This window comes from Corvus hawaiiensis, chromosome 4 (genome assembly GCF_020740725.1).
Source record: "Corvus hawaiiensis isolate bCorHaw1 chromosome 4, bCorHaw1.pri.cur, whole genome shotgun sequence".
Lineage (NCBI taxonomy): Eukaryota > Metazoa > Chordata > Aves > Passeriformes > Corvidae > Corvus > Corvus hawaiiensis.
The window spans coordinates 66,334,319-66,359,570 of record NC_063216.1 but is presented as its reverse complement, the minus strand read 5'-3'; the positions used below and the strand labels follow the sequence as shown (position 1 = coordinate 66,359,570).

Here is a 25,252-nt window from a genome sequence, read left to right as displayed (position 1 = left end):
GAGGCACTGCAAGATTCGTGTCAGGAAGAGATGAGAAGGTGCCACTAGGCAGCAGTGATCTGGCTGCTCTGTATGTCTTGGGGAGCTGGATCTTCTGCTCTCTTCTATTACATGTTATGGGTAGACTTCTCATACTCAATTACAGCTTCATAAGGAAAATATGTAAACAGGCAGAGCACCTGAACAAAGAACTGTTCATTCCACCTCTCATCGTCTCCCATTAGCTGCTGCAATTTTTTACTGCTCTATTTAAAACTTGGAGATCAGAGCATTTTTCACTCTAATGCAAAGATTTTTATATACTTGCTTTAATATTTTAACTAGAATCTATGCTATATGACATCCTTGAATTTTGTCCAGTATAACTTAGAAAAAGCAACCAGAGTTCCTTACAAGAAAGAACAGCCCAGTTTCTGTCCTCTCACAACTCATGAAAATCTCAGCCCTAACATACTTTGCCTAACACAGGCATCAGGCCTGTCAGACTGTTGTTCAGAACAAGCAGAAATGTTTACTTCTCTGTGGGCTTTGTTTTCTTTAACAGAGTCTCTTCCCCTGCTATCTAACGACAAGACTTTCTTTCCAGCTATTAACCTCACATGCTTGTGTTCTGTTAGGCATATTAGCATAGCTGTATATTGTCAAAAAGCCACAGGGGACAAAAAAAAAAAAGTTGAATTTACTTTAAAGGCCATTGGAGGCGGGAAAAAAAACTGCAGAGCATGACTGCACTATAGCTGGTCTATCAGGTTACAATCTCAGTATTAACTGCTCTCTAGGGATCTGAGCGACAAATCGGAGTTCTGTCATTGAGGTTAACATTAAGTGAACATGGTAGACATGCAGATAGCTTCACACTAACTAAAACCCAAAATTGATACCTCCCTCACTCCTAATTTTGAGAAGTAGCAGAAGTCAGCTTTGTTAAGAAGAACTTAAGGATGTGTCAGTCTAGAAAGCTAAGACAAGTGTCAATAAATTCAAGTAAAATTAATCTTAACTTTATTCAACTTATTTCTGGTTTTGAACTCTAATACAGCTGAAGATGAAAGACTCAGGACAAACCTGACAAAGTCAAGTCCTCTTCCTCTTACATGCCCTTTGTTATCTGTTGTTACTACAGTCTATACCTTTAAAACCATATTGAAGTACCTAGTATCTACCCCTAGTCCATAGCAGTGAATTTATGACTTGTTTCAAGCATGCAGAATCTACTAAATTATCAATTTATGTCTTGGTAAAATTGCTATTTTGACTCAGACTGTACCCTAATTTGTTACACATTTTCTGGGTTTTCAACTAATCCTTATTCCACTAGTTGCCTTATCGAGGAACTTGCCTTCCTTAGCCTCAGTTTTAAAGTCTCCTTCAAAACGACACCTTCAATATGTGAGGACAAGCAGACTTCAGATGGTACATAACTAAAGAGCCAAACCACCTAATTACTACTATTGCTGCAGCACAGTGATCATGCAGTGTGCCTTAGACATCAATGAAATTACCAAACACTGCCAGATTTTGATCTCAATTAGACTTGACAAGCATGATGAAAGCAAACAAAAGGAGAGACAGTGGAAAGAGAAGGGTTACAACAGGGGGATTAGAAAATGCCTTTTAGGGTTTTTTTATGCATCTTAATAACTTCCTGTGGAGTTTTAATGAATATGTTTTACGCATTAAGATACCACTGCCAGTGTCTGGAATGAAGGGCAGGAGTCAGCAGTCTCTGCTGCAACATCTGACTAATTGTAAGAGTCCAGATTAAATATCAACCTTGCCAGCACCACCCTGACAAATGAACAGGATCTCCTACCTCTTGCAACGTGTTGATATCCACACCATCCCCTTGAATAACTCTGAGATACGGTGGCAACAACTTGTAGCCTTTTGAATTCTCTGTAATGGGAAACTTCTTCCCCAAGATCTCCAAGACCTATTGAAAAGGGAAAGGAGACAGTTCAAAACGAAAATAAAATCCTGCCATTCTAATAAAGAAACTATTCTCCCATTTAAGTCATGCTTTTTCTAAAACACTAGAATAAATCCATAAATATACCCACAGAATCATGCTCTAAATCTACCCACACAAAGAAAAAGCATGCCAGCCATTGTGGTGGAAGCCCTTAAAGCAGCCACAGACAATATGGTCTTTATGAACTTGCACCCAAGAGCTAATCAGAACCCCCCTTCCTCCCTTTGCTTGCTGTGAATTTTTGTTATTGAATGTGTCAGCTGAAGATCCTGCTCTTCTTGTGACCCCCCTTAAGATAGTGGATGAGGCTTTCAGTTTTCTCTGATTTTGCAAGCCACAAATATTTAAAATTAAACATTTCAGCTAGGAGTTTTTCTTATCAGCTGACAAAGGTCATTCAGAATTCCTATTTGTGATATGCCAATGTCTTGGGGTGTCACTACCAAACAAACAATTGCCCTCTCAATCATGTATACAAATGGCTTCAAGGAAGGATTACCTTTAGAACAGTGTCAAGGGGGTTCCCAGAATCTGGTCTAATAATAAGTGGTGCCTCTGGACTTCGGGCTTCAATTATATGCCTTAGGTCATCACCCCATATTTTTTCACAAGCATTGTAAATGTCGTAGCTGTCGCTAACCACAGATACAGGCACTGAAGAAAACTGTGTTACTATGTGTTCAAAAGCATCTTTTTCATGATCTTTCCCCCAAGCTGTTATGGTACTGCAAAGGCAATTTAAAAAAAATCGTATTAGAGTTGCATTTACATGTCATTCTGTATTTCCTACCAGCAACAGTTCAAGACAATGATAAGCAGTATGATTACAAGACAGCAGAAACTATGTGCTTATCAGCTCTGTGTTGCATGGATGATAAATACACTATATACTAAATAAACAGACTAAATTCAGACAGCTAGGGAGCTATAGATGCAAGAACAGAACATCTGCTCTTACAACTTCATGCTACAAAATAGGAAGTCGAGAACGAAGCACCACACCATATGTTAGAAAAAACTAAAGAAGAAAACAGAATTTATTTTGTTTTTTAATAGTGATATAAAACGAATATTCTCACTTATACAAACATTCTTCCAGAGGAACATTACCACAGGTGAGCACATAAACCAGAGCTGCTGAGAGCAGTAGTAAGTTACTGCATGCAGCTGATCTGCATCAGCTGCTCTGTATGTGGTCGTCACAAATCAGCTGACATAAATGACTTTAGTAACTTGTGTGCAAAGACCTAAAAATGCTCTTGTGCACAGCATGAGAGTCAGTGGGCATTGAATTTTTACCTTAAAATTCCAGCGTTACCTGCTGTGTGGACAAGTCCCAGATCATGGTAGTGGGGAGACAAACAAACTATTTCAAAGAGGTTGGGGCAGTCCCAGAAGAGCCCTGCTGACATGCCAGGGGCAAGCACCATGCTCACAACACCACCTTGTACTGGAGGTTGTGGAACAGTACAACAATTCTGTAAAAATTAGGGTCTCTTGTATGAGACTGTTTTTGTGTATTAACTCAGAAAGGGTGACTGCAGTCTGTATTTGGTGGTGCAAACTTTAGGCAGGGCAGTTTAAGCTCTCTGCTCTAATGCCACCACTTCAGTATGCTGTGCAAAAGACACTTGATCTTGACTCCATGTGTTTGCTTTTGCTTTCATTACAAAAAATTTTACAGTAGTTTGGGTCATCAGAAATTTCAGACAAAAACTGTCACATCTGTTGATCAAGCAGGAGTTCTAGAACAGCATTACAGCAATGCTACAGAAAGTTCTATGAAGCAGTGCTCCTTCAAAGATGACCACTACTCTACAAGGGCTATTCATGCAAGCCTTTCCATTATCTGTCTTGCAATCCTACATGAATACTAACTATTCAAAATCAACACTACATAGTTAACCAGCTTTTGTGCTCAATATGAAAAACACAACCTTCTTTCATATTCTCATTTCAGTGTGTAGACATGCAACTGAAATTCAAGGATTTGCATTCACTCCCAACCTTGTACAGGATGCGGATTTGAAAAAAAGCAAGAGCTCTCTATCTCAAATGTCTGAGATCAGTCTCTCACTCTTAAAAACTCATTCACAATTCTTAGTGATATAGCAAGGATTTACCATTACTAGTTAGACTGATGGGAAGCTTGAGAGCAACTGCCTTTTCTAGAAGGAGAACATCAACTTGAGAGTCCAGAATTGCAACTTAAGAGTTTTTCAATTTATGATTTTATATTTAAAACAAAGTTTGAAGTTCATAATGTGAATCCTCAATATCTATAGACTGTAAGCCTTCAAGCTTATTCTAAAAAGAATTTTCCAAATTTATTCAGACACTGATAAGAAGGTTATAGTTAAAAACATTTAAAACACATTTATAGCTAAGAACAACCATGCTACTTATGTGCCCCTAGAACATATAGAGGCATCAGTACAGAACTGCAGCTTCAGCAACTGGACCAGTCATGGCTAATATTGTATGGTATATTTCTGGATACAAAGATGGGTAAGAAAAGAATTACATTTTCCTAAGGTATTTTTAGAAAGGCTTAGCCTAGTATCTTACCTGTGTTCAGCAGCTGGAACAGAATATCCTGGAACTGGATCTTTTGTACCATAGTACTTTTTAATTAATGCAATTCCTGCTACAGTGTCTGTTCCTTTGAAGTTCACCAAATGAGCTGAAGCTCCTATTCCTGCAGTCTGAAAAAGATGCAACTTTCAGTTTTCATGCCAAATATAGAAGCCTAAATCTAGTCACCACCTAGCACTAGTTTGTAACAGCAAAACTCTGACTCAATTCCCATTTCACCAGTACTCTATACTCTCTTCATTCACTTACACTGGGAAGACAGACAAAACTTCTCCCAGTCTAGCGCTCACAGTTCAGACATTGCACCCACCCCCAGCCCAGACCTCCCCCTCCACACATAGTCCAAACAGTGTTCTGTGCATTCACAATTTCAGTGGAGAACAGGGACACAGAGGTTAACAGACATGCTACAATTCTTTATAGTTAGCAACAAATTAGACTTTTCAAATTATTAGACAAGCAGTATTACCTCTTGTGAAGAAACTCCTCTGTAACCAAAGTCATGCAGTTTATATTCCAGTCCTTCCAAGCTGCCAGAAGTCTCCAGCAAATATTTGGCCAAAATCTTTTTCTGCTCTCTAGAGTTTGTAGCCACTGTGATTGGGTACCATGACTGCACAAGAATAGTCTAAAACAAAACCCATCACAATATTAGGTGTATATTTGCTTAGAACTTAACAATGTCCACTTGGCATTTAATCAGGCACAAAAAGGTCTATCTATTTTCATTCCCTGTTCAGAAAGTACTGATGCCTCCAACAGTTTACTTTAGGGCTTAAGTAATTAGCCTTTATAAGGTAGGCAAGGTATTGACCCTCTTGGGAGTTATCAATCGCAAACTACTGACACACAGGTCCCCCCACTCTTTGTTTTTATGCATAAAAGTACTGCTGTGAATTTCCTGTACAATTATTATGATCTCTTGCCAGGTGGGGAAAAAGGTAAGAGGACTACAGAAAAGAATTAAAGCAGAAAATGAAAGTTGCCTGAGATTTCCTTTAAAGCAATACAGGATTCAACCTTACATTTACATCCACTAATACGTATTTAGAAAAAACACATTGAATTTCCAAAACTGACCTCAATCCAATTTGTGAGCCAGTAGCACTCTGGATCTGTGTTTTCTACTGTGAAAAGAACATTTCCTCTGGGAATTACAGAGCCCTCAGGAACAGCTTTTATTTCTATGGGAAGATGGCCATCGTATTTCTGTGTAAGAAACAGTAATATTGTTAGACAATAGGAAAGATGAGGACCTAGCTCTCTTTTATTTAACTGCAATGGATAAAATTCAGGCTATGAGTTATTAATAAAGCTTTCTTCTTCTTAATTTCTTTCAACCCTGAAAATAAACCCATCAGCCCAAATAAATGAAAAAATCCACACTTAGGAAAAAAGGCTGAAAATCCTGTCACTTAAAAACCAGGCTCTTTATCAAAACAAATGATGGTTATCAGTAGTAGTATATATCAGTAGTATTGGGCAAATTGAGCCAGGAAAACTTAAGCATTCTATAAAAATACCTAAGTTCTACACACAAAACAAGAAATACTTACTACTCAGTTTTCTTCAACGCTTTCATATGCTGTAAGCTAAAAAAAGTTCAGCTACTAGCTAGATCTTAAAAAAGTCCACTGGTTTTGCTTAGTATAGATGTGTGCTTTGTTAATTTATTACAGCAGGATCCATTTAATAACTATTTTAGAGAATATTTTCATCTCAATTACTCACTAAACATGAAATCTCATATTGGAGTGTCACTCTTGTCAGTCTTTCATCCCCAGAGGACTAAGCATTGTGTGAAATATGCCTTTTGAAAAAGAGTAACTTCCAAATAGCAAGTCTAAAAGAGTAATTATAACTTTCTGAAAAAGCTCTGCAAGCTATACTGGCAATACTGAAAATGTCTTGGATGGTAGTATATTTTGACAGAAAGCTTCCTATGAGAGATCCTGTTAAAGGCAACAAAAATTACATCAATTCAGAGAAATGATAGATTCATAAGTAGCATCAAAACATATTCTCCAGTACTCAGCACACATCAGAAATCTCTTCTACCTTACAGTTCAAAAGTTTATTTGGAAACATAATAACCTGAAGCAAACTGTTTATATACCACAGGGTCTAGTTGTAAGACTTGGAGACACCTGGATTAACAAAAGACAACAAAGCCTTCAAAAAGGCTCAAAATAATTTAATAATGATTCAATGAAGGCAAAAGCATAGTTAAGTGAACGTTTCAAATTCATTTCAAATTTCTGGCACTTCACTCAGCCACTGCACCCTCCACTTTCCTTATCACACCTGAGGCAACTGAGCTAGGGAGAAACAGTGAACATACACTGGAATTCAGCGAGCAGAGGCAGGGTCTCTGTGTGCATAAAGGGCACACAAAGACACAAAGAGAACACACACTTCCAGTTTGAGAGCCACCAGCACCTGAGATCACGACATGAAAACCATGTTTGGGTTTTTTATATGTCACACACAATTTTATATGACACACACAATTTTAACAGAAAACCTGACAAAGGAATATGTACAGAGGGTACACAGGAATGCTTATTTTGACTAGAGCAAAAGTTGAATGGACTTAGACAAGCACGTTACAACTCAGTGAGGATAGGCATGCAGCATTAAAAGTGTATTAATTCCGTTTATCCAAAGAGGGATCAAGCTTACTTTAAAGACAGACGAAAGCAGTTCACAATGTATAATGTAGCTTAAATACAAATATGGATTGAATCCACATTTGCAGTTATTTGAACTGGATGCAAGTCCTCTAAAAACCTCTTCGTAACTCTCTCTTAGAAAACAGTGGGCTTATTTACCTTTCTGCCATTTGCAACATTTAGTTGAAATTCATTCTTCTCTTGCACACCTACAGTCCACCTCAGTGGCAGGATGACCTCCAGATATATTAACAGACAGATGCCCCCAATAAAAACACATTCAATTAGGTATCCAGGGAAATATAAATGCAAAGGACTAAAAAAAGGCTTTCAAATGCCAAAAATATCCATTCACCAGAGCCCACAATGAAACTTAGCATTTAATTAATCTGCAGAGATTAGTACAGCTCTGATGAATGCTATTAGTCTGAATCTGCTGCTTTTACAGAGAAGAGATGTTTGCAATTACTCGAAGTCTGACACTTTTTTAAACAAAAGGGAAAAAGGATAATTGTGGAAAGACTTAACCTGAAAGGTTTTGTGTGTCAGAAGTGCTCAGGCCTTTTATTTCATAATAAACTTCAACATTCATATCTCTGAAAAATTATGAAACAACTGAACAAAACATATATTTTCAGGAACTATTTATACACCCAAGAAGTTGTAATGCTTTCTGCATTCGAGTAAAAATTGTAATGATTAGTTTAAGAAAGCCATGTAAATGATGCAGGCAACCACTGTATCACACTTGGAGACCTGCCAACAAGCCCCCCCTCACAGGAGCTGGCTGATGGCAGCCATAAATCCTTATTACCTGCAAAGCCGTATTTGGCATCTGAAAGGATGAAAATTACTTTTCTCTAAGGAATTACAATTATATGATTATTCTTTGACAGCTGCTACTCCCTGTACACCAAACATGAAAAACTAAATTTATCCAGTCTTTACTATCAAGATTAAAACAAGAGACTGCCATATTTATTCTGTAGTTGATTCAGAAATCCTTCACAATGATCTCCAACGATTTTCACAAATTTTTTTACCTCCAGAATATAGTTCCATCCCTTTTCATTGAAGACATCATCTTGAAAATGCTCCCTATATACTTCTTTGGCTTCCTTGATTTTCTCTTTGGTCACCACTTTACCTGGAGTTTCAGAAACAGATGAAAGCTTAGAAACTTACAATATTCGTCAATTGATAAAATAAATAACAAAAAGGTTCAGGCACAGCAAAGTCACTTTGCCTTCAATAAAGGAATGAAAAACATGTCAAATGCAGAATGTTTAAACCAAACTTTACTTTCATTTATTATACAGATTAGGATGCTCAAGAAACCAAGAGGGTAAAATACGCTTGTGGTTTGAAGGTGACTCAGGAAAAATTTGAGATTATTACTCTTTTATGATGATCAAAACCTGTCAAGAGGTTTAACAATAGTGCTTTTCCCAGAGGAATGTGTTGATTGTGCAATGTGTTGACTGGCACTTGCAGCAAGGACATATCTAGTACAAGGGTTAGACTATGCCATTCCAGGGAGAATTCCAATGGAGAGACTTTGCAACCAGCCTTTGACTGACCACTCTGTGACAGGAACCAGCAGACTAACCACAATATTTGAATGAGCATGCTACTGCTGTAGGGCCAGTCATCTACCTTAGAGAAAAACCCTCAGATTGCAAAAGACAAAAGAAACAAAATTATCAAGTGTTTTGATTATAATGGAATATCAATCTTTGGTGGAATTGGCAGAGACATTTATTGGATCAAGACAAAAACATGTAAGATGTAGGACTAAAATTTTCCTCTAAAGCTTGGCAGAAGGTAACATGCACTCAGGTCAGAACAGGTGATATTTGTACATAATGCAAAAAGCAAATAAAAACTTAAACAGCACCAAGCAATTTTCAGATGTTACTCTTAAAACTATCAGTATAAAACCCACTTTCACACGTAGCTTCTATATTCAATGAGCGAAGGTGAGGGGCATCCAAAATTTAAGGGAAATTAAATCTAAGTTAAGGAAATTTAAGGAAAATTAAAACCATTATTGGTTTACACTGTAAACAAACCAGCAAATACAGACTGAAGTTTATGTTCAGAATGCAAAACATATTTTTCATCAAATATTCTATCTGTTTGTGACTCTATGCACAGTTTTGTTCTATTTCCATTCATTTCAATTTTGCCCACTGAATTTGGGACATGAACACCTCTTCAATTTTATAAATAAAGACACCACTGATTTTATAAATAAAGACAGAAAGGTGTCTGGATTAAGAAGGCAATACCAATCGAGGGTGGGCAACTTTTTTCACAATCACGTAAGTAAGATATTACGCATGTCACTACTTATGGTGTATCAGGATAACCTAGAATTGTTTCAGCTATAAGACTACAAGCTTGAGAAAAAGTGAGATATTTAATTAGAGGAAAAGTTTTACTGGAATTTGACACAGTTACCTTTTAAGTATTTATTCAGAATGTACTGCAAACCATAAAAAACAGTTTCTTCATATTTCACTTTCCTTAATTTGGAATTTTCAGTCTTCTTTTCACGACATTCAAAGTAGGAATATACTTTGCTTGTGTTAGGTGGATATTGCTTGTAGTGTGTAACCTACATGAAGAAAAACTTCAGTAAGAACTCAAAACATCACTACAAAGCACAAGAGAAATAATATTTGTACATTAAAGCTTAAAAGTAACTGCGAGTTCTTTCGGACCTTTATTTATCTATGCACATTCTACACCACAAGTATTTTAGGGTTATTTCCAGGTTTTTAACCTCCTTCAATTTTCAGTTCAAAAGACTGTCTTCCCTCTGTTATTCTTTGCTTCTTCATGAAGTCTTTTCCCCCTAGAGTAATCTTCTCCTCCCCTGATGACTTCGCTTTGATTAACTGGGAAAGACACTAGCTAGGATTTTAGGAGCAGCACTGAACACCAATGTGCCAGGTCAGTTTTTGCTCTCTCACACTTTGGCCAAGCTTATTAGCTACAGGAAGCACAAAATTCCATACCACTACCAAATCCCTGCTTGTATTTGACTGAAGTTTTGAAGGCTACCATCCCATAGCACAAATAAAAGCCACCCAGACTGAAGAAGGCATCGACAATGGCCTTTACGCAAGTGTTCCATTCCCCATGAGTGGAGTGGGTCTCTCAAGCCCTGGTTACAGCAAAGGCAGTTTACAAATCTGTTACTGTCAGTAATACTTCTAAAATCTACCTGAGGTTTGTACCTCCCATCAAAGTTTGCTAGATGGACCTTTTTGACCAATTTGAAAGAGTTCAGGTTCAATGTTAAGGAAGCATGAGAAGTTGCGGTCTGTGTGTATTACGTGGAAACTGGTCATACAAACACAATGTTATGCTGAATTCAACTATTACAGCTTTTTGTAGTTCCTGATAGTAAATATAGCCAGAAATTTACTTTGAGTAACAGCAGCATTTGAAACAAGTACACTCCAAACATTAAAAAACTTAAACCTGCAAAATTTCATCTCCTAATGTCTAAAAAGCAAACTCTGTGCAAAATCCTTAATTCCATATTAAACAAAAAGAATACACAATGACAGAAACTTTGTACTATCAATGTTTAAATTACAGAATATACAAATCAAGGCATCCCCAAAGCTGAAGATATCAAGAGTTTTCTTAAATTACGATTAGAAGGCTGTGAACAAGTCTATATATTCCATAAGGAAAAACTGTTCCTACAGCTGAGAAAGCAACACTGTGCATCAGAACAAAACCGAAATGGTGTGAAACTCATGTCCAAATTTTTTTCCCACTCCCATATTTACAGGTTAGAGCATGAACTCATTATATGATACTTGCTGTTACTTACTCCAAACGACCTTAAATATTTCTGTTTCTAATACAAGGAATTGGAAAAGGGATAGTCTCACCACTCCACCCTTCTTGTCATGATTTTTTAAATGTATCTCTGACATTCTCAAAGTAAAATATCTGAAGGTTTCCCTGATCTGTATTGCTAAAACTGCACGTTAAAGGATTTCAGTTTCCCCTCTCCTCTCAAATGGAACTTTAGTATTTCACTCAGTTTGGACAATGAACTAGACCACTCAACTGCATTTTTTGTTTCTCCTATACCAGTACAAGGCTGTCATGGTTGTGTTTCCAATGCTGCAAGGAAACATTCAAGAAAGGTCAATTTTAAGATCGTTCTATTGTCTTTACTTGTATGAGGTTTACAAGGCCAATCAAATAAAACCCAAGCTTGTCATTGCACGTTTTCTGCCTTTACTTCAAACAAAGCACGGGACCACAGGCATTTAATGGAGCACAAACCCATTCTGTTACAATTCCACAGTCACTCAAAAGCAGAATGCTCAAGAGTAGCAATGTTAGACCCGAAGACAAAACCTGGCTTTTAGATTTAGTTCTAGCTATTAATAAATGTCTCACTTCACAAATTATAACATGTCCTTTCCTAGTTCTGTGCAGAACTTCCAAGAAGTACATCACACTGCCAGCTCACAGAAAACTCTCTGCATGATATCATCAAATTTAAAGGAAAACGAAATCCCTGTACAAAAGAAAACACACACACACCCCATTCTCTCTTCTTTACTATGGAGCAGACAAAAATAGGTTGCATTTGACATGTCTTTCTAACTAGCGGGCCTATGAAGACACACACATATATACAAACCCTTTACAAAAAATTGTATTAAGTGCACTCTAAGAAAAAGACCCTGCAACAAATCCTTAGAATGCTCATCCACTATAAAGGCATGGAGAGTGGGAACTCCTTAATTCCCACTGATGCCACCAAGGTAAGTTACAGCAACTTCATGAAAAATTTTGCTCTGTTTTACAACTGGGACTGGACTTATAAGTTCATGATTTCAGAGTAAAGGCTCAAGACAGAGCCCAGCAGCTGCAAGTGTACACAGCAGATGTGCCAGGACCAATTCTCCAAATGAGTATCTCAATTCCTTGTGACAAGAATTGTCTCATTGTGACAAGCTCGAGAGCAAACCAAAGCAATGCTGCTGTTCTCACCACAATTCAAACAAAACAATGAAAACTGTATCTGCATGAGATAGGATACTCAGGTTTCTTTTAAAAAGTTTAATTATTCAACTTACGAACTATGGGCAAGTTGCTGAAGCCAACACCTATATTGTAATGAAAATTTGTGTGATCTTCAGCTCACATCTTGAAAATATACTCAACTTTGGCAGTTCAAAGACATCTCCTCCAGCTATATGTTTCTCTGTCAAAATGGTTACAGGCCCAAATTAGCTCAGGGGGCACAGTGCACTCACTGAGTTGGTGTCACCTTTTCTTATTGCATTTAAGTACATTTTTTTAGGAACATCCTATTCTAACTCTGCTCTGAAGCATGATCACAAAACACAGTGCTCTGGCTGCAAACCAGAACTTGAGAGCTGAAATCAGTCTGAAATGCTAACAGATTTATCCTTTATATAGCATACCTGGGGACACAGCTCCTCCTGACTACCTTGCTGACAGTTTCAGCCTAAAAAAACCCCACTCAAGTTCCTCAAACATTGCATCACAGGTTTAGATATCTTTTCTGACATAAGATTAGATCTTAACCTGAAAATACATACTAGCTAGTGTCCAGAAAATAGTCACTTCTAGGGATTCAAACCTACATGAAAACTTTGTGTTTGACAGAAATATAATTTTATTGATTTAGCTGCTTTAAGTACTTGAAGGAGATAAGGAACTAACTTTGCAAGTCACATGTGTAGTATGCAATTATATTCTTCGCACATTAGAATCTATTTAAACAGTGAAAATACACATCCCTGACAATTAAAATATTTATATCTGAGCAAACTTTACAGCTGTAATTTCAAATATGCTTCTTTTGACGTTCCACAAAGCTGCTAGTTTTATCTACAAAGCTGAGACACCCTTTAAAATACTACACAAAATTTAAAGGCACAATCATAATCTGAAAGTACCACACTTACCAAACTCTGCGTACTTGAAGGGGGCTTACAAGAAAGATGCGGACACATTTTTTAGCAGGGCCTGAATGAACAGGACAAGGAGTGATGGTTTTAAACAAAAGGAGGGTAGATTCAGACTAGATATAATAATTTTTTTTTATTATGAAGGTAGTGAAACACTGGAACAGATTGCCCAAAGAGGTGATAGATGACCCAGCCCTGGAAGCACTCAAGATCAGGTTGGATGGGGCTCTGAGCAACCTGATCTAGTTGAAGATGTCCCTGCTCATTGCAGGGGAGCTGGACTAGATGGCCTTTGAAGGCCCCTTTCAACCCCAACTATTCTTTGATGCTGTGTTGTATAGGTGTGTGAGAAGTTAAGCACAAGACCTACAACTCATGCTGACTTATCTGGCCATCTTTTGCTCCCAAGCTCTCAGACAGAGCACTTATCAGGAATATCTGGCCACAAAATGTCACAGCAGCTGATTGTGTTAGCTGTCATTTCTGGACTTCTAGGACATGTGGAAATAATACCCATCTGCCATAGTGGTGGTCAGGAGGTTTGGCATGTAGTGAAACGCCTGGTGGCAAAAAACAGTGTGAAAAAGGATCAAGGTGTAGGAGTGGGCACAGTTCATAAAAGACACAAAGAATGCCATTGAAAACAAAACAAACCAACCAAAAAGAAAAAACCCAACACAACACTATAAGGCACTTGGACAATGAAAACTATGCTTCAAAAAATGCCTGATCTTTCCTTGTTGTCAGATGAAGACTTGCATCTTTCTGTATCCTAAAGGAGAGTTGAAAGTACAACCAGAGGCAGTGTACAATATTTGAAATTAAAATTTATGTGACTTACAGATCAAGACAGTATTGGTAACTCTATGCTTTCAGTAAGGGGATGACAGAAGCAGGACGTGTACAAATGGGCTCTTGACAAGTAGGGGTGACTATAAAATCAATAGAAAACCCCTTCTCTACAGAAAAAAAACCAACCTAACCAACAAACAGGAAACCAAACAAAAGCCTCTACTGGGATTAAGAGACCCTTACAAGAAAACAACTCTCCCAAGTATCTTCAAAGGCCTTTTGATGTTTAGTTCAAAGGCTGTGGTTTAGGTTTTGTCTATAAAATATATGACAAACAGCCTTGGAACTACTACCTACAAGATTATGTACTATGACTGAAATTGAGTGCTTTTTTCCAGTTGTGATAGCTCCTTATAAAAATTAATGCAAATAAAGGTATATTCTGAACAAAAAATACCTCCACAAGGACTACATCTATTTAACTAAATTAAGTTTTTTGAGGAAAAAACATGAAGCACAAATTGCATTTAGATCATCTGTCAAAAAAAACCCACTCCAAACATTAAGAGTTAAATTTAAAGAAAAAGGAATTAATAGGTATTCATCATAAAATAGGGATGGCTGAGGTAAACGCTGCATTTTTCTAAGCTAGAAAAGAAGACTTATAAAAAAAATAAATATTCTTATAATCTACAAGGTTTGTTGGACAAGATATTGCAATGAACTTACTTTAAAAGGTTATTTAAGCCTAAATAATTCAACCATTTGAAAACATGCGAAAACCGGATGCGACATGAGAAGTCAGGTGTAGCCAAAATCTCCACTGGTGGTTAATTCCTGGTGCTCCCCTAGGTCAGATGCCAACATGAACCATCAGAAGGATGCTTCCAAGCCCTGTCTACAGTGAAGAAAACAACCCCCAAACACCGATCCAGCAGGATCTTGCCTGTACTGTAACTCTGTGATGATACCAGTTCAAGAAAGACAGTATTTGAGCTTTCTGGAGCTATTTTAAAAAATCCTTAGTGCAAAATGGGTACAGAACAACCTGGTCACTGAACCCATGGTGCCACACAGCCAGAGCCATGAAGACTCAGAGGGACAGGTGGAAGGTAAGCCAGAAGCAGCATGGCCTGGACACCGGGCCACTTGGCCAGGACACTGCAGGTCTGCAGCACACGGGCCTGAAGCACAGGCTTGGTCACTGTACTGCAAGGCTTGATCTCCAAGAGTTATTTAGGGGATCCTCACACTGCAATACACCTTACTGAGTTAGACAATTTTAATGCAGTGGTACTGCTGGTACTTACACTGGAGAGACTTCTGCATAGCACCCCAAGACCTCCATGAACTGCAGTATTACATATTATTTGCAAACATTGTGGAAAGAGGCCATGGCATGAAATACTGCTTTACCTAAACCTTTAGGAGAGTTAGCCAATAGACCAGTTAAAAGCAAAGTTTGCAAACAACCTATATGGAAAACAACGTTATTAGCAACAATGAGGAAATGAACCAGGACTTATGAGCAAAGGGACTGCTCCATAAGATATACCTCACTGAGATGAGACAACTAACAGCAGTTATAAGGCAGTTGTGACCCTCTTCAGGAAAAAAACCAACACAACTGTGACTAGCAGTTATATTCAACGGGGATGCTTTGGTAGCATTCAGAGCAATCACAGAAGGAATGCACACCACAACAGTGGAAATGAAAACCAAACCAAAAGCCACTATGGTTAAATGGTAAGTTTATTTGAACAAGAGAGGAAATGCCAGAATAATCAATCTTTAATAACTCAAGAGAAAGGGCATCCAACAATAGCAGATAAAGTGCAAGACATTTTTAAGGGAGTTTAAAACAAAAATAAATCTAAGAGTCAAGTACAATCTTACTATTTTGATTATATGAGCTTCTAATTACCATAGAATAAAAAAGCCTTAGAGAGACTTCAGGCCCATTCTTAGAATACATAAGATTGAGACAATGCTTAAGAACCAAAGTGAGAATATTGGGAAAGATCTGTTCTTACGAGATGAGAGATAAGCTAATGGAGGTTATGACTGAATGATGACCTTGCACCACTTCTAATGTCTCCGTATTAGAGTTCATCCACCATTTCTTATATGTTTATTGAAAAATAAGAGGACCAGAGGTGAGAAAAAAAGAAGTTAAGAGAACAGTCAGTACTATGAAAAATAAGGAAAGCACATGCAACTGAATTCCTATGGAAGCTGCACATTATCAGCAGAGATGCTATACATGACCAGGTTCACATTCATTTAAAATGCAAGGTCAAGTGTAAGCACTAGAACTGAATGTATTCTAAATTTCTCAAAGAAAATACCATGCTTAAAAACAGTAACATTTTACAGTAGATTTCTTTACCACTAAAGATTTTAATGGTTTTTGTTGTGGTTTAACCTCAGCTGGCAACCAAACCCTGCTTGCCACTCACTTGTTCCTCCCAGTGGGATAGGGGAGAGAATTAGAAGGGTACAAGTGAGAAAACTCATGGGCTGGGATAAAGACAGTTTAATAGGGAAAGCAAAAGTTCTCTGCACATAAGCAAAGCAGAACAGGGAATTCATTCATCACTTCCCATGGGCAGGCAGGTGTTCAGGCATTCCCAGAAAAGCAGGGCTCCAGCCCGCGTAGCAGTTACTGGGGAAGACAAATGCCACTACTCCAAATGTTTCCCCCTTTCCTCCTTCTTCCCCTAGCTTTATATGCTAAGCATGATATCATGTGGTACAGAATATCCCTTGGGTCAGTTGGGGTCAGCTGTCCTGGTGTCCCCTCCCAGCTCCTTGTGCAACCCCAGCCTCACCACTGGTGGGATGGTGTGTGGGGCAGAAAGGTTGACTCTGTGCAAGCACTGCTCAGCAAAATCAAAAATATCCCTGAATTATCCACATTGTTTTCAGCACAAATCCAAAACATGGCCTCATACCAGCTCCTAGGAAGAAAATTAACTCTACCTCTGTCAAAACCAGCACAGTTTTACATTCAAGATTTGTTGCAGTGGGGATCCTGCAACACGCATATATCAAACCAGGAGTCCCGTGGAAAGGAAATATATATGGACAGACAGATTCTTGCTAGCTGTTTCAGAGAGATGTTTATTTCTCCAGCCGCATGGCCGGAGCTCTGCTGAGGAACTGTTCCAGTCACGGGACCAAGGGTCCTTCTGCCCGCGCAGGGAACACAAACCAACCAATGGGAACGAGGCTGAGCAGGGACAGGGAAGCCCCGTGCCTGTGCCCTCAGGGCCCCTCTCCCAGGGCTACACGGCGGGGGAGGGACCCCAACACCTCACCCGTTTTATTTTAATAAAAGGAGAATGAAAACAACTGGATAAACATAACAAGAACAGTTTCAAGACAAAACAAGCCACCCTCCTGAGTCTTTAAATGTCCAAACAGATTCTCTGGAACATCTTAGGGCTGACAGAAGGGAGACAGAACTCTGAGCATGCTTTGTGGGGAAACTGAGGCAGGAGAGGGTTTAACTTCTTCCCTCCCCCTTTTCATCCCCCACTCGGCATTGGAAAGGGATTTTTGGGGAAACAATTGGCAAAAGCATGGTTTTGTGAGGGAAACCATGGATGAAAAAACGGATTGGGAATACACTGGGGGTAATAGGACATAGGGTAAAAGGGAAAGGTGGGATTAGGAAAGGGAAACTGTAGGGGGGGCTTACAGTAGAGATACTGTCCAACATGACTACGATTTTTTGCATATATACTGCCTTTTACAGGAACACCATCAGGCCCAGTGACCTGCGATGCTTGTAACCCTTTTCTCCCTAGTACAATATTAAATTCCACCACCTCTCCATCTCCCAAGCTTGGGATGCATTTTTCAGGGTTATTCTTTTTAATAGCAGTTCTATGCACGAATATGTCTTGCTGGTTGTCACACCTTGTTATAAAACCATAATTTTGCTTAACATTATACCATTTTACTATCCCTAAGGTCTTAGTTGCTATGATCTTTTCCTTTTTCCGAGTGGCTGCTGTTTTCTGTCTCGCTGCGTCTTTGCTGTCTCTTTCGGTCGCTCCCGTGTTGGAATTCTCGGGGCTGCTGGTGCCTGCGCGCTCTTCCCGGGGTCGCGTTCGGGGCCGCGCGGGCCAGGCCGGGCCGCGCCGCTCAGTTCTCCGTGCGTCGCCTCCTCTGGTCGCAGCTTCGCTGCCGCTGTCGGGCGCTGCACCCACGTCTCGGCCGGGCCCCCGAGCGATGACTCCCCCGCGCTCCGCTCCAGCGCGCGTCTCGGCTGGGCGCGGCTCCGCTCCACCGCCATCGCCGCCAGCCGCTGCCCGCGCGCCGCCCCTCTCGGTCGGGCGTTCCCGGGGCTCGCGCCACCACGCGCTGTGCTGCGCCGTGCGGGTCCCGCCGCGCCTCGCTCCGCCGCTGACACTGCGGCTCGCGTGGCTCCGCCCGCGCGCGGGAACTGCCTCGCTGCTGCTCTCAGAGCGCTCGGTGCACGTGGCCTGGGCCGCACGGTCCCTGCGCCAGGATTCCCTTCGCCAGGACACAGCTGACATTGCTCAACAGTCTCGGTAACCAAATAATATTCACGAAAATATTCTTCCATCGGCATATATTTTGACTCCAGTATTAACTGTGTCCAAACGGTTTTCCAAAAGCCCTTGGTAAGAATTAAATCCCAAGAAACATAGAAAAAGTTCTTAAACAACCATGCCAGGAAGTGTTTCAGTTCTTTTTGAGCTTGAATCAAGCTAAAATTTACAAATCGTTGTTCAAGAATCATTTTAAGTTTAAGATAAATGTCCATATGCGGCTCTGAGAGCCAAGAGTCTTCCCACGGTTCCTCCATAGTTTAGATATGGAATAGCAAAGCAAAACCAAGAAGAGGAATCCAAAGTTTCCAGGGTTTACTCACACAAATCAGTCGCTTAGGGATCGGGGATCGTTCTGCCCGCATTCTCCACCATTTGTTGCAGTGGGGATCCTGCAACACGCATATATCAAACCAGGAGTCCCGTGGAAAGGAAATATATACGGACAGACAGATTCTTGATAGCTGTTTCAGAGAGATGTTTATTTCTCCAGCCGCATGGCCGGAGCTCTGCTGAGGAACTGTTCCAGTCACGGGACCAAGGGTCCTTCTGCCCGCGCAGGGAACACAAACCAACCAATGGGAACGAGGCTGAGCAGGGGCAGGGAAGCCCCGTGTCTGTGCCCTCAGGGGCCCTCTGCCAGGGCTACACGGCAGGGGAGGGACCCCAACAAAGATTATCACAAAAGAGACGACAAAATGCCTTATGTTTACTGTTTACACATTAGTGACTAGTCAGCTATACTACTGCACATGCTGCTATAAGTTTCCTGTTCCTTAATGAAAGGGGAAAAACATTTACCTTTTCAACAATGAAAGCTGCAATGATTCTAGGAGGGGTTGCTTCCCATTAATTTAAAAATTGGCTGAATACAGTTGCAGTGCTCCCTTCGAGCAATGATGTCTTGGGGTTTGTAAGAGAACCATGTGACTGCAAATCAAAACTTGGAGGATAATGAACCCAGATAGCGTGAAGATTACGTCTTATAAGGAGCGTCGAGCCAGAAGTTTCTGATGCTTTCCCACTGGCAGAATTACAGGAGATAAGAGAACACATTCACACTCCCACCACAAGATTATAATTAAGGAAAAAAATATATGGGCTGCTGTAAAGAATATTTTGCAGTCATTAAGTACTAGTCAAATCCAGTAGGCTAAGGAGTACTCATGTCTCTTCCTCACATACCTCTAGCCTTCTAAATAAAGAATATACAGGCTGTCAGAGCCTAGAATAAACACACACTCACGTGAAGTGTTTCAGAAGTCAGTGCTCTCCTACATCCATGCAGAGTAAAAGAAGTCATTTAAAGGGACAAATACTTAAAATTCAACATGTAAGGCATACAGAGTTAAAACTCTGTATATTTTGGGTTTCCTTAAAGCATCCAGAAAGAAATTAATTCCGAAACAGATCTCATTTACAGTCTAGATAGCAAGTCAGCTCCTACTAAGAGGTAATTGCATGGCAGCTTATTATAGCTATCAGCTTAATTACGAAACATGCCAAGCAACAGTAATAGATCTCATTGGCAAAAGCAAAATAAGCTATTATTACTCCAGCAAACAAGGTTCAGTCAATAGCCTTTCCCCACTTGCAGCTCATGGTCCATCCGACCCAGGCCTGGTACGTGCCACTCATGGTTGTCTTCCCACTGAACAACACAACTCTGCCAAGCTGATCCTCTCAACACAGTTTCAGACTACATATACCCTGGAAGATTTCTTGCCTGTGCAGAAATAAACAAATACAGGCTAAACAGAGCACTGGGAATCAAAGAGAAAGAAAATGCAGAGGAGGTGTGTCAACGATGTCAGATGAATGAGGAACTGAAGGGCACAGACTCTCTCACTGGGAAAGGGCAGAAAGTGAACAGAATCCCACTGTCAGAGGGGGATAAGACTGCTATAGTATTGTATAATCTATATATAGCTAGCTATATATATGTAGCTATACAAATTGTGTCTTGCTATAGACACAAGACTAAGACATCATGCAGCACGAACAGTGATTTTTCAGGGAGCCTGCTGATACCCCCTCGCTTGCAGCTTTCTATCAACAAGGACTTCGACTTCAAATACTTCCCCTTTTCAGCAATACCAAGCCACTAGCAGAAAACTTCACTAATAGAAATGCCATTGCTATACTGAACATAAAGACAATGAAGCTCCCCAGATAACACTGCATTGATTAATCTCTTGAGTCTCATGATCAGAAGAATTAAAAAGACTGCTGTTACTTATCAGCATGTTGCACACACACCATACCTTATGCCCATGCCCATGAGGGCATGGCATATAATTCCCAGCATACAGGAAGAATTACACTTTTGGGGGATTTGTAAAAGCTTAAGAATATGCAGCAAAGTACACTGGAAGAAGAATCTAAGTGATGTAAAAACACTTATCTTGTTATCGGGTTTAGAGATAAATTGTACAATTTGAAGCCTAGCCTCAAAATCCTGGAGCACTTGTACAATTGAGTAAGCTCCAGTCAGTAATGGAAGCTCGGTACTGGAACCAGTGCATATTCACCTACTGGGAACTACTCCCATCTAGAAATATTAACTTTACTAGCAATCAGCATGATACTCAGCACTTTTTCAAAAACACTTTTAAGATTTTGAAACTGAATATTTGATAATCTCTATGATTTAAGAGGAAATGTCCTATGATGCACATGAAGACAGCAAAATAGTGTAGAAGGAGGGGAGGCTGGATTAGCTCTCAGCAGACAAACCTTTGCCTACCAAATTACTTTGTTTCTGAAATTGCATAGGCACTAAACCAGTAATGAGTTGTCTTTTCACCTCAGATTTCCAACTGCAGCAACAGAGAACTGGGACACCGGAGCTAGTACTCAAACTAACAAGTTTTGACAGGTATGACCCTGAGACACCACAACTTTTTTTTTGATGGGCAACTGCCTAAGCTAGAGTTGTACCCCTCAGTACGGTCTGCATATATTTTTTTCTTTCACAGCTGTTTATGTCTATGTGATTTTTGGTACCAATGTTAGTTTGCATGGATTGGCATCTACTGCAATTGGATCACCACATAAACTTCTGACTTGATCCATGTTTTTTCTCAGTCTAAATGTTATGTACAGACAGAAACAGATGCTACAGTTGTGGACACGGCAGAACTACGTAAAAAAAAAACAAAGAAAAAAAAGAAAAACCACAAAATCAATTCTCACTTTTGTTTTAATTGCTAGTATGAGTGTTTGGTAACTCCTGTAAAAAGCTTGATGTTGCAAACTACCAGATATTTTAGTGCAATTTTACTGAAAGTGCTCTCACTAAGTATGTTTCATTGATTAGGAAATGACAGTATCATCCAGGGAGAAGTGTTTGCTCATATTACCTAACGAGATAAAAGCAGCTACTTGTTTAAGCTTTGTTCAGAGACACTGGAGTTCCTAAGATTTGGAAAAAAGCATATGGAAACACAGACAATTTGAATAGCCCTAACAAAGCAGTTGAGGGCGGCAATTACTCTAAATATAATACAAAATGCTCCTAGCTGCCACAGAAAACCTCATCCAAATTCAGTTTTAAACTGGAAAAAAACCAAACCCCACCACCTCAGGCCTTCATTTGACCTCTTTAAGGGTTCTACCACTCCTGGAATGTTACCAAGTCATCTATACTATGAAACAGCAAACAAAACAGAAACAAACTGGTTTAATATCATTCCAGTGTGTCTCACTACCACCAATCCTTGAGCACACCCAGAGAATTTAGAAAAAAGTAGTGTGCAAATTAGATTTAAAGTAGATAGTGTTTAAATCCAGACCTGCAGTATTTAATGTGATTAGTCTCAGATACGGAAAAAAGTGTATCTTCCATATTTGAATAAGTTAGATTAGTGTAGTGGTTTGGTCCAAAATACTCATTATGACAATAACAAACAAACTTAAACTTAGTTTACAAAGAGGACTGTAGCTAGATTACGCCCTGAATGGAAGCAGCTTTGCAAGCCTCAGCAGCATCAGGATGCCCTGACTGAGCTGCTCCAAGATTTATCAGCGTCTTCCCACCTTCCTAAATTCCTTCCCACAAACAGCAACAATAACTGTTAACTTTCTTTTCATCTTGACAGAACGTATAGTAATAATAACGACAATGACAATACTAATAATAGTAATAATAATAATATCACCACAGAGAGGCTGGGAAAGGCACAAGTCGGTGATTAGAGCACATAGTGAGGTTTGTAGTTCAGTAGTTACTCAGTAACAACACCCGGTCAGAACATAGCTTTCGCTTTTCAACTCCCCTATCCAGAAGTACCCTCCTCCCTGAAACTCATCCCAGCAGCCCAATGTTGAAAGAACTAAAACATAATAAATGCTTTACAGCGACACCCAGAACTGTTACTGTAGTTTTGTTTAGGCCACCAACAACCTCTTTGACATTGCAATGCAGCTCCTGAAGGAAATAAGTGAGTCTTCCAGCCTAGGAGAGGCCGGGCACATGTGTCCAGCCAGGGGGAGTCACACGCTGGCTCTGCCCAGGACCTGAAGGCTGAAGGCTTACATGACCGCGACGCCGCGCAGGGGCAGGACTTCGGCCCGGGCACACTCGCTGCGAGGCACGTCAGGAACTGCCGGGGCACAAATCACCGGGTCGGAGCGCGGACGGGGCGCCTGCACTTTGCCACTGCTGTCAGCACCACTAATCCCAAGAAACGAAGGGAGGGCCGTGCAGTGCGGCTCTCCCCTCTGAGCTAACACCTTGCCTACCGAATGTGACACCGCAGTGGTCGGGAACTAAGCACAGGGCTAGAAAATACGTATTTTGCGCCAGCCGGTTCCCGGAGCGCGCTGCATCACCGCCAGGCACACAGCCGCAGGCAGTGACCGGCGCGAGTGGAGCACAGCGGGAGGGGCGAGACGCGGGAGAAAGAAAGAGTGACTGCTCCGCGGCAGCGACATGTGCGCCCTCTCCGACCCCGGCCAGGGCGGGCAGCCCGGGGGGCCGGACGATGCTCGGGGCCGGGCGGCTCCCGCGTGCCCGCCATGGTCGCCCCCCGCGCCCAAAGGCGGCGGGACGGCAGCGCCCACCCCGCCCGCTTTCACTTTCTTTTCTGGCCCCGCCGCCGCCCCCAGGCTGCGCGGCCCCGGGCACCCCGCGGGGAGCGGCTCGGGGCTGCCGGGGGCGAGGGGGGCAGCCCCGGCCAGGCCTCCGCCGTCCCCCCCGCACCGCCCCGAGGCCGGGCACCCTCGCTGGCGCCTCGGGGGAATCTCCCAGCCCCGGCCAGGCGGGGAGGGGGCCGGCGGCGGCGGGGCCGGCCTGGCTCGGCGCCCTGCGGATGGAGCGCCTCGGCGGGTCCGGTGCTCGCAGAGGTGGACCCCCTCCCGACTGCCCGTGCCCACCTTGTAGGAGTCGGTGGCGAGGAGGATGTTGAACTCGGCCCCCGCCGCAGCGCACTCCATGTTGCCGAGCCCCGGGAGGCGCCGCACGGACAGAACCGGGCTGCGCCGCCGCCGCTGGCGCTCGGAGCGGGGGGAGCGCGGAGAGAGGGGCCGGGGCGGGGCGGGGACACGGGATCGCGACCGGGGGGGGCTGGGGGGGGGGGGGGAGCGCGTGGGGGCGCTGATTGGCTGCGCCCCTCTGCCGCCGAGGGAGGTGCCGTGACGTCACCGCGCGGAGGGCCGGGGCCGGGGCGCCGGGGGTCTCTGATTGGTCCCGCCGCCGGTCGGTGCAGAGGGAGGGGCGGGCGGGGAGCATCCCGCGCCGCACGTTCTCTTTCATTGGGTCTGGGCGGGGCCGGCTCGGTGACGTCACCGCGCGACCGGCGAGCGCGCTGTCGCTATTGGCCGGCGGCGCGCGCTCGGCTGAACGGGCGGTGGGGCCGAGCGGGGCGGGAACGGCGCGCGCGTGCGCGGGGGCGGGGGGGGGTCCGGTTTCGGTTCTCGGCGGCCGCCGAGGTTCCGGGAAAGGGGAGGCGGCGGCACCGGCACCGCCCTCGCCCTGGCTCCGCGGGGGGACCCTGCTCGCTCCCGCATCCTCCCCCGCGCCCGCTCCCGGCCGAGCTGAGCTCCGGGGCGGCCGCTGCGCTGCACGGGCCCCTCTTACCCAGGGACTGGGGCTGATGCCCGTCTGCGAAAGGACCTCCCGGCCTTCCAGAGCACCCAGATCTCCATCCACCTCCACTGCCTCAGTGGAAGAACATGACACTTTTTGACAGAAAAGACTTCCGAGCCCTCTCTTAGGTCGCTGTTGATCAGCGATTACAAATAAAGTTACACCTGCTTTCCAAGAGCTTTCTTTTATACTCATTATAATTTTAACTGGTCTTCTAATTCGAGTAAATACTTGAGGTTTTTGAATCGTATTTGTCTGGTATTTGACTAGAGGAGGAAGAGGAGGCTTGGGTGGCTTTATCACTCTACCAGCACCTGACAGGAGGTTGTAGCCAGGTGAGAGGCGGGTTCCTCTCCCAGGGAATGGGAGAAGAGTGCACGGCCTGAATCTGCACCTGGGGAGGTTCAGGCCGGGCATTAGGAAGAATTTCTTCGCAGAAAGGATGATTAGACATCGGAATAGGCTTCCCAGGGAGGTGATGGAGTCACCGTCCCCGGAGGAGATTGAGGAAAGACTGGATGTGGCACTCCGTGCCGTGGTCTGGTTGACACGGTGGTGTTCGGTCATAG

At 42.2% G+C, this 25,252-nt stretch overlaps 1 protein-coding gene across 2 annotated transcripts in view; it reads right to left on the bottom strand.

Annotated features, from left to right (window-relative positions):
- Positions 1-24,125, bottom strand: part of NAMPT (nicotinamide phosphoribosyltransferase) — a 33,054-nt gene extending 8,929 nt beyond the window's left edge. The window contains exons 1-8 of one of the 2 annotated variants that reach the window (XM_048301303.1): positions 23,972-24,125; positions 9,703-9,859; positions 8,283-8,386; positions 5,648-5,776; positions 5,037-5,195; positions 4,541-4,677; positions 2,472-2,697; positions 1,814-1,933 (exon numbers count right to left, since the gene is read on the bottom strand). In XM_048301303.1, the coding sequence (XP_048157260.1) occupies positions 1,814-1,933; positions 2,472-2,697; positions 4,541-4,677; positions 5,037-5,195; positions 5,648-5,776; positions 8,283-8,386; positions 9,703-9,859; positions 23,972-24,031 (1,092 nt within the window). In that variant the 5' untranslated portion in view covers positions 24,032-24,125. The remainder of the gene's footprint in view (positions 1-1,813; positions 1,934-2,471; positions 2,698-4,540; positions 4,678-5,036; positions 5,196-5,647; positions 5,777-8,282; positions 8,387-9,702; positions 9,860-23,971) is intronic. The other variant, XM_048301304.1, reaches the window with a different exon arrangement.
- Positions 24,126-25,252: the final 1,127 nt, after the last annotated feature.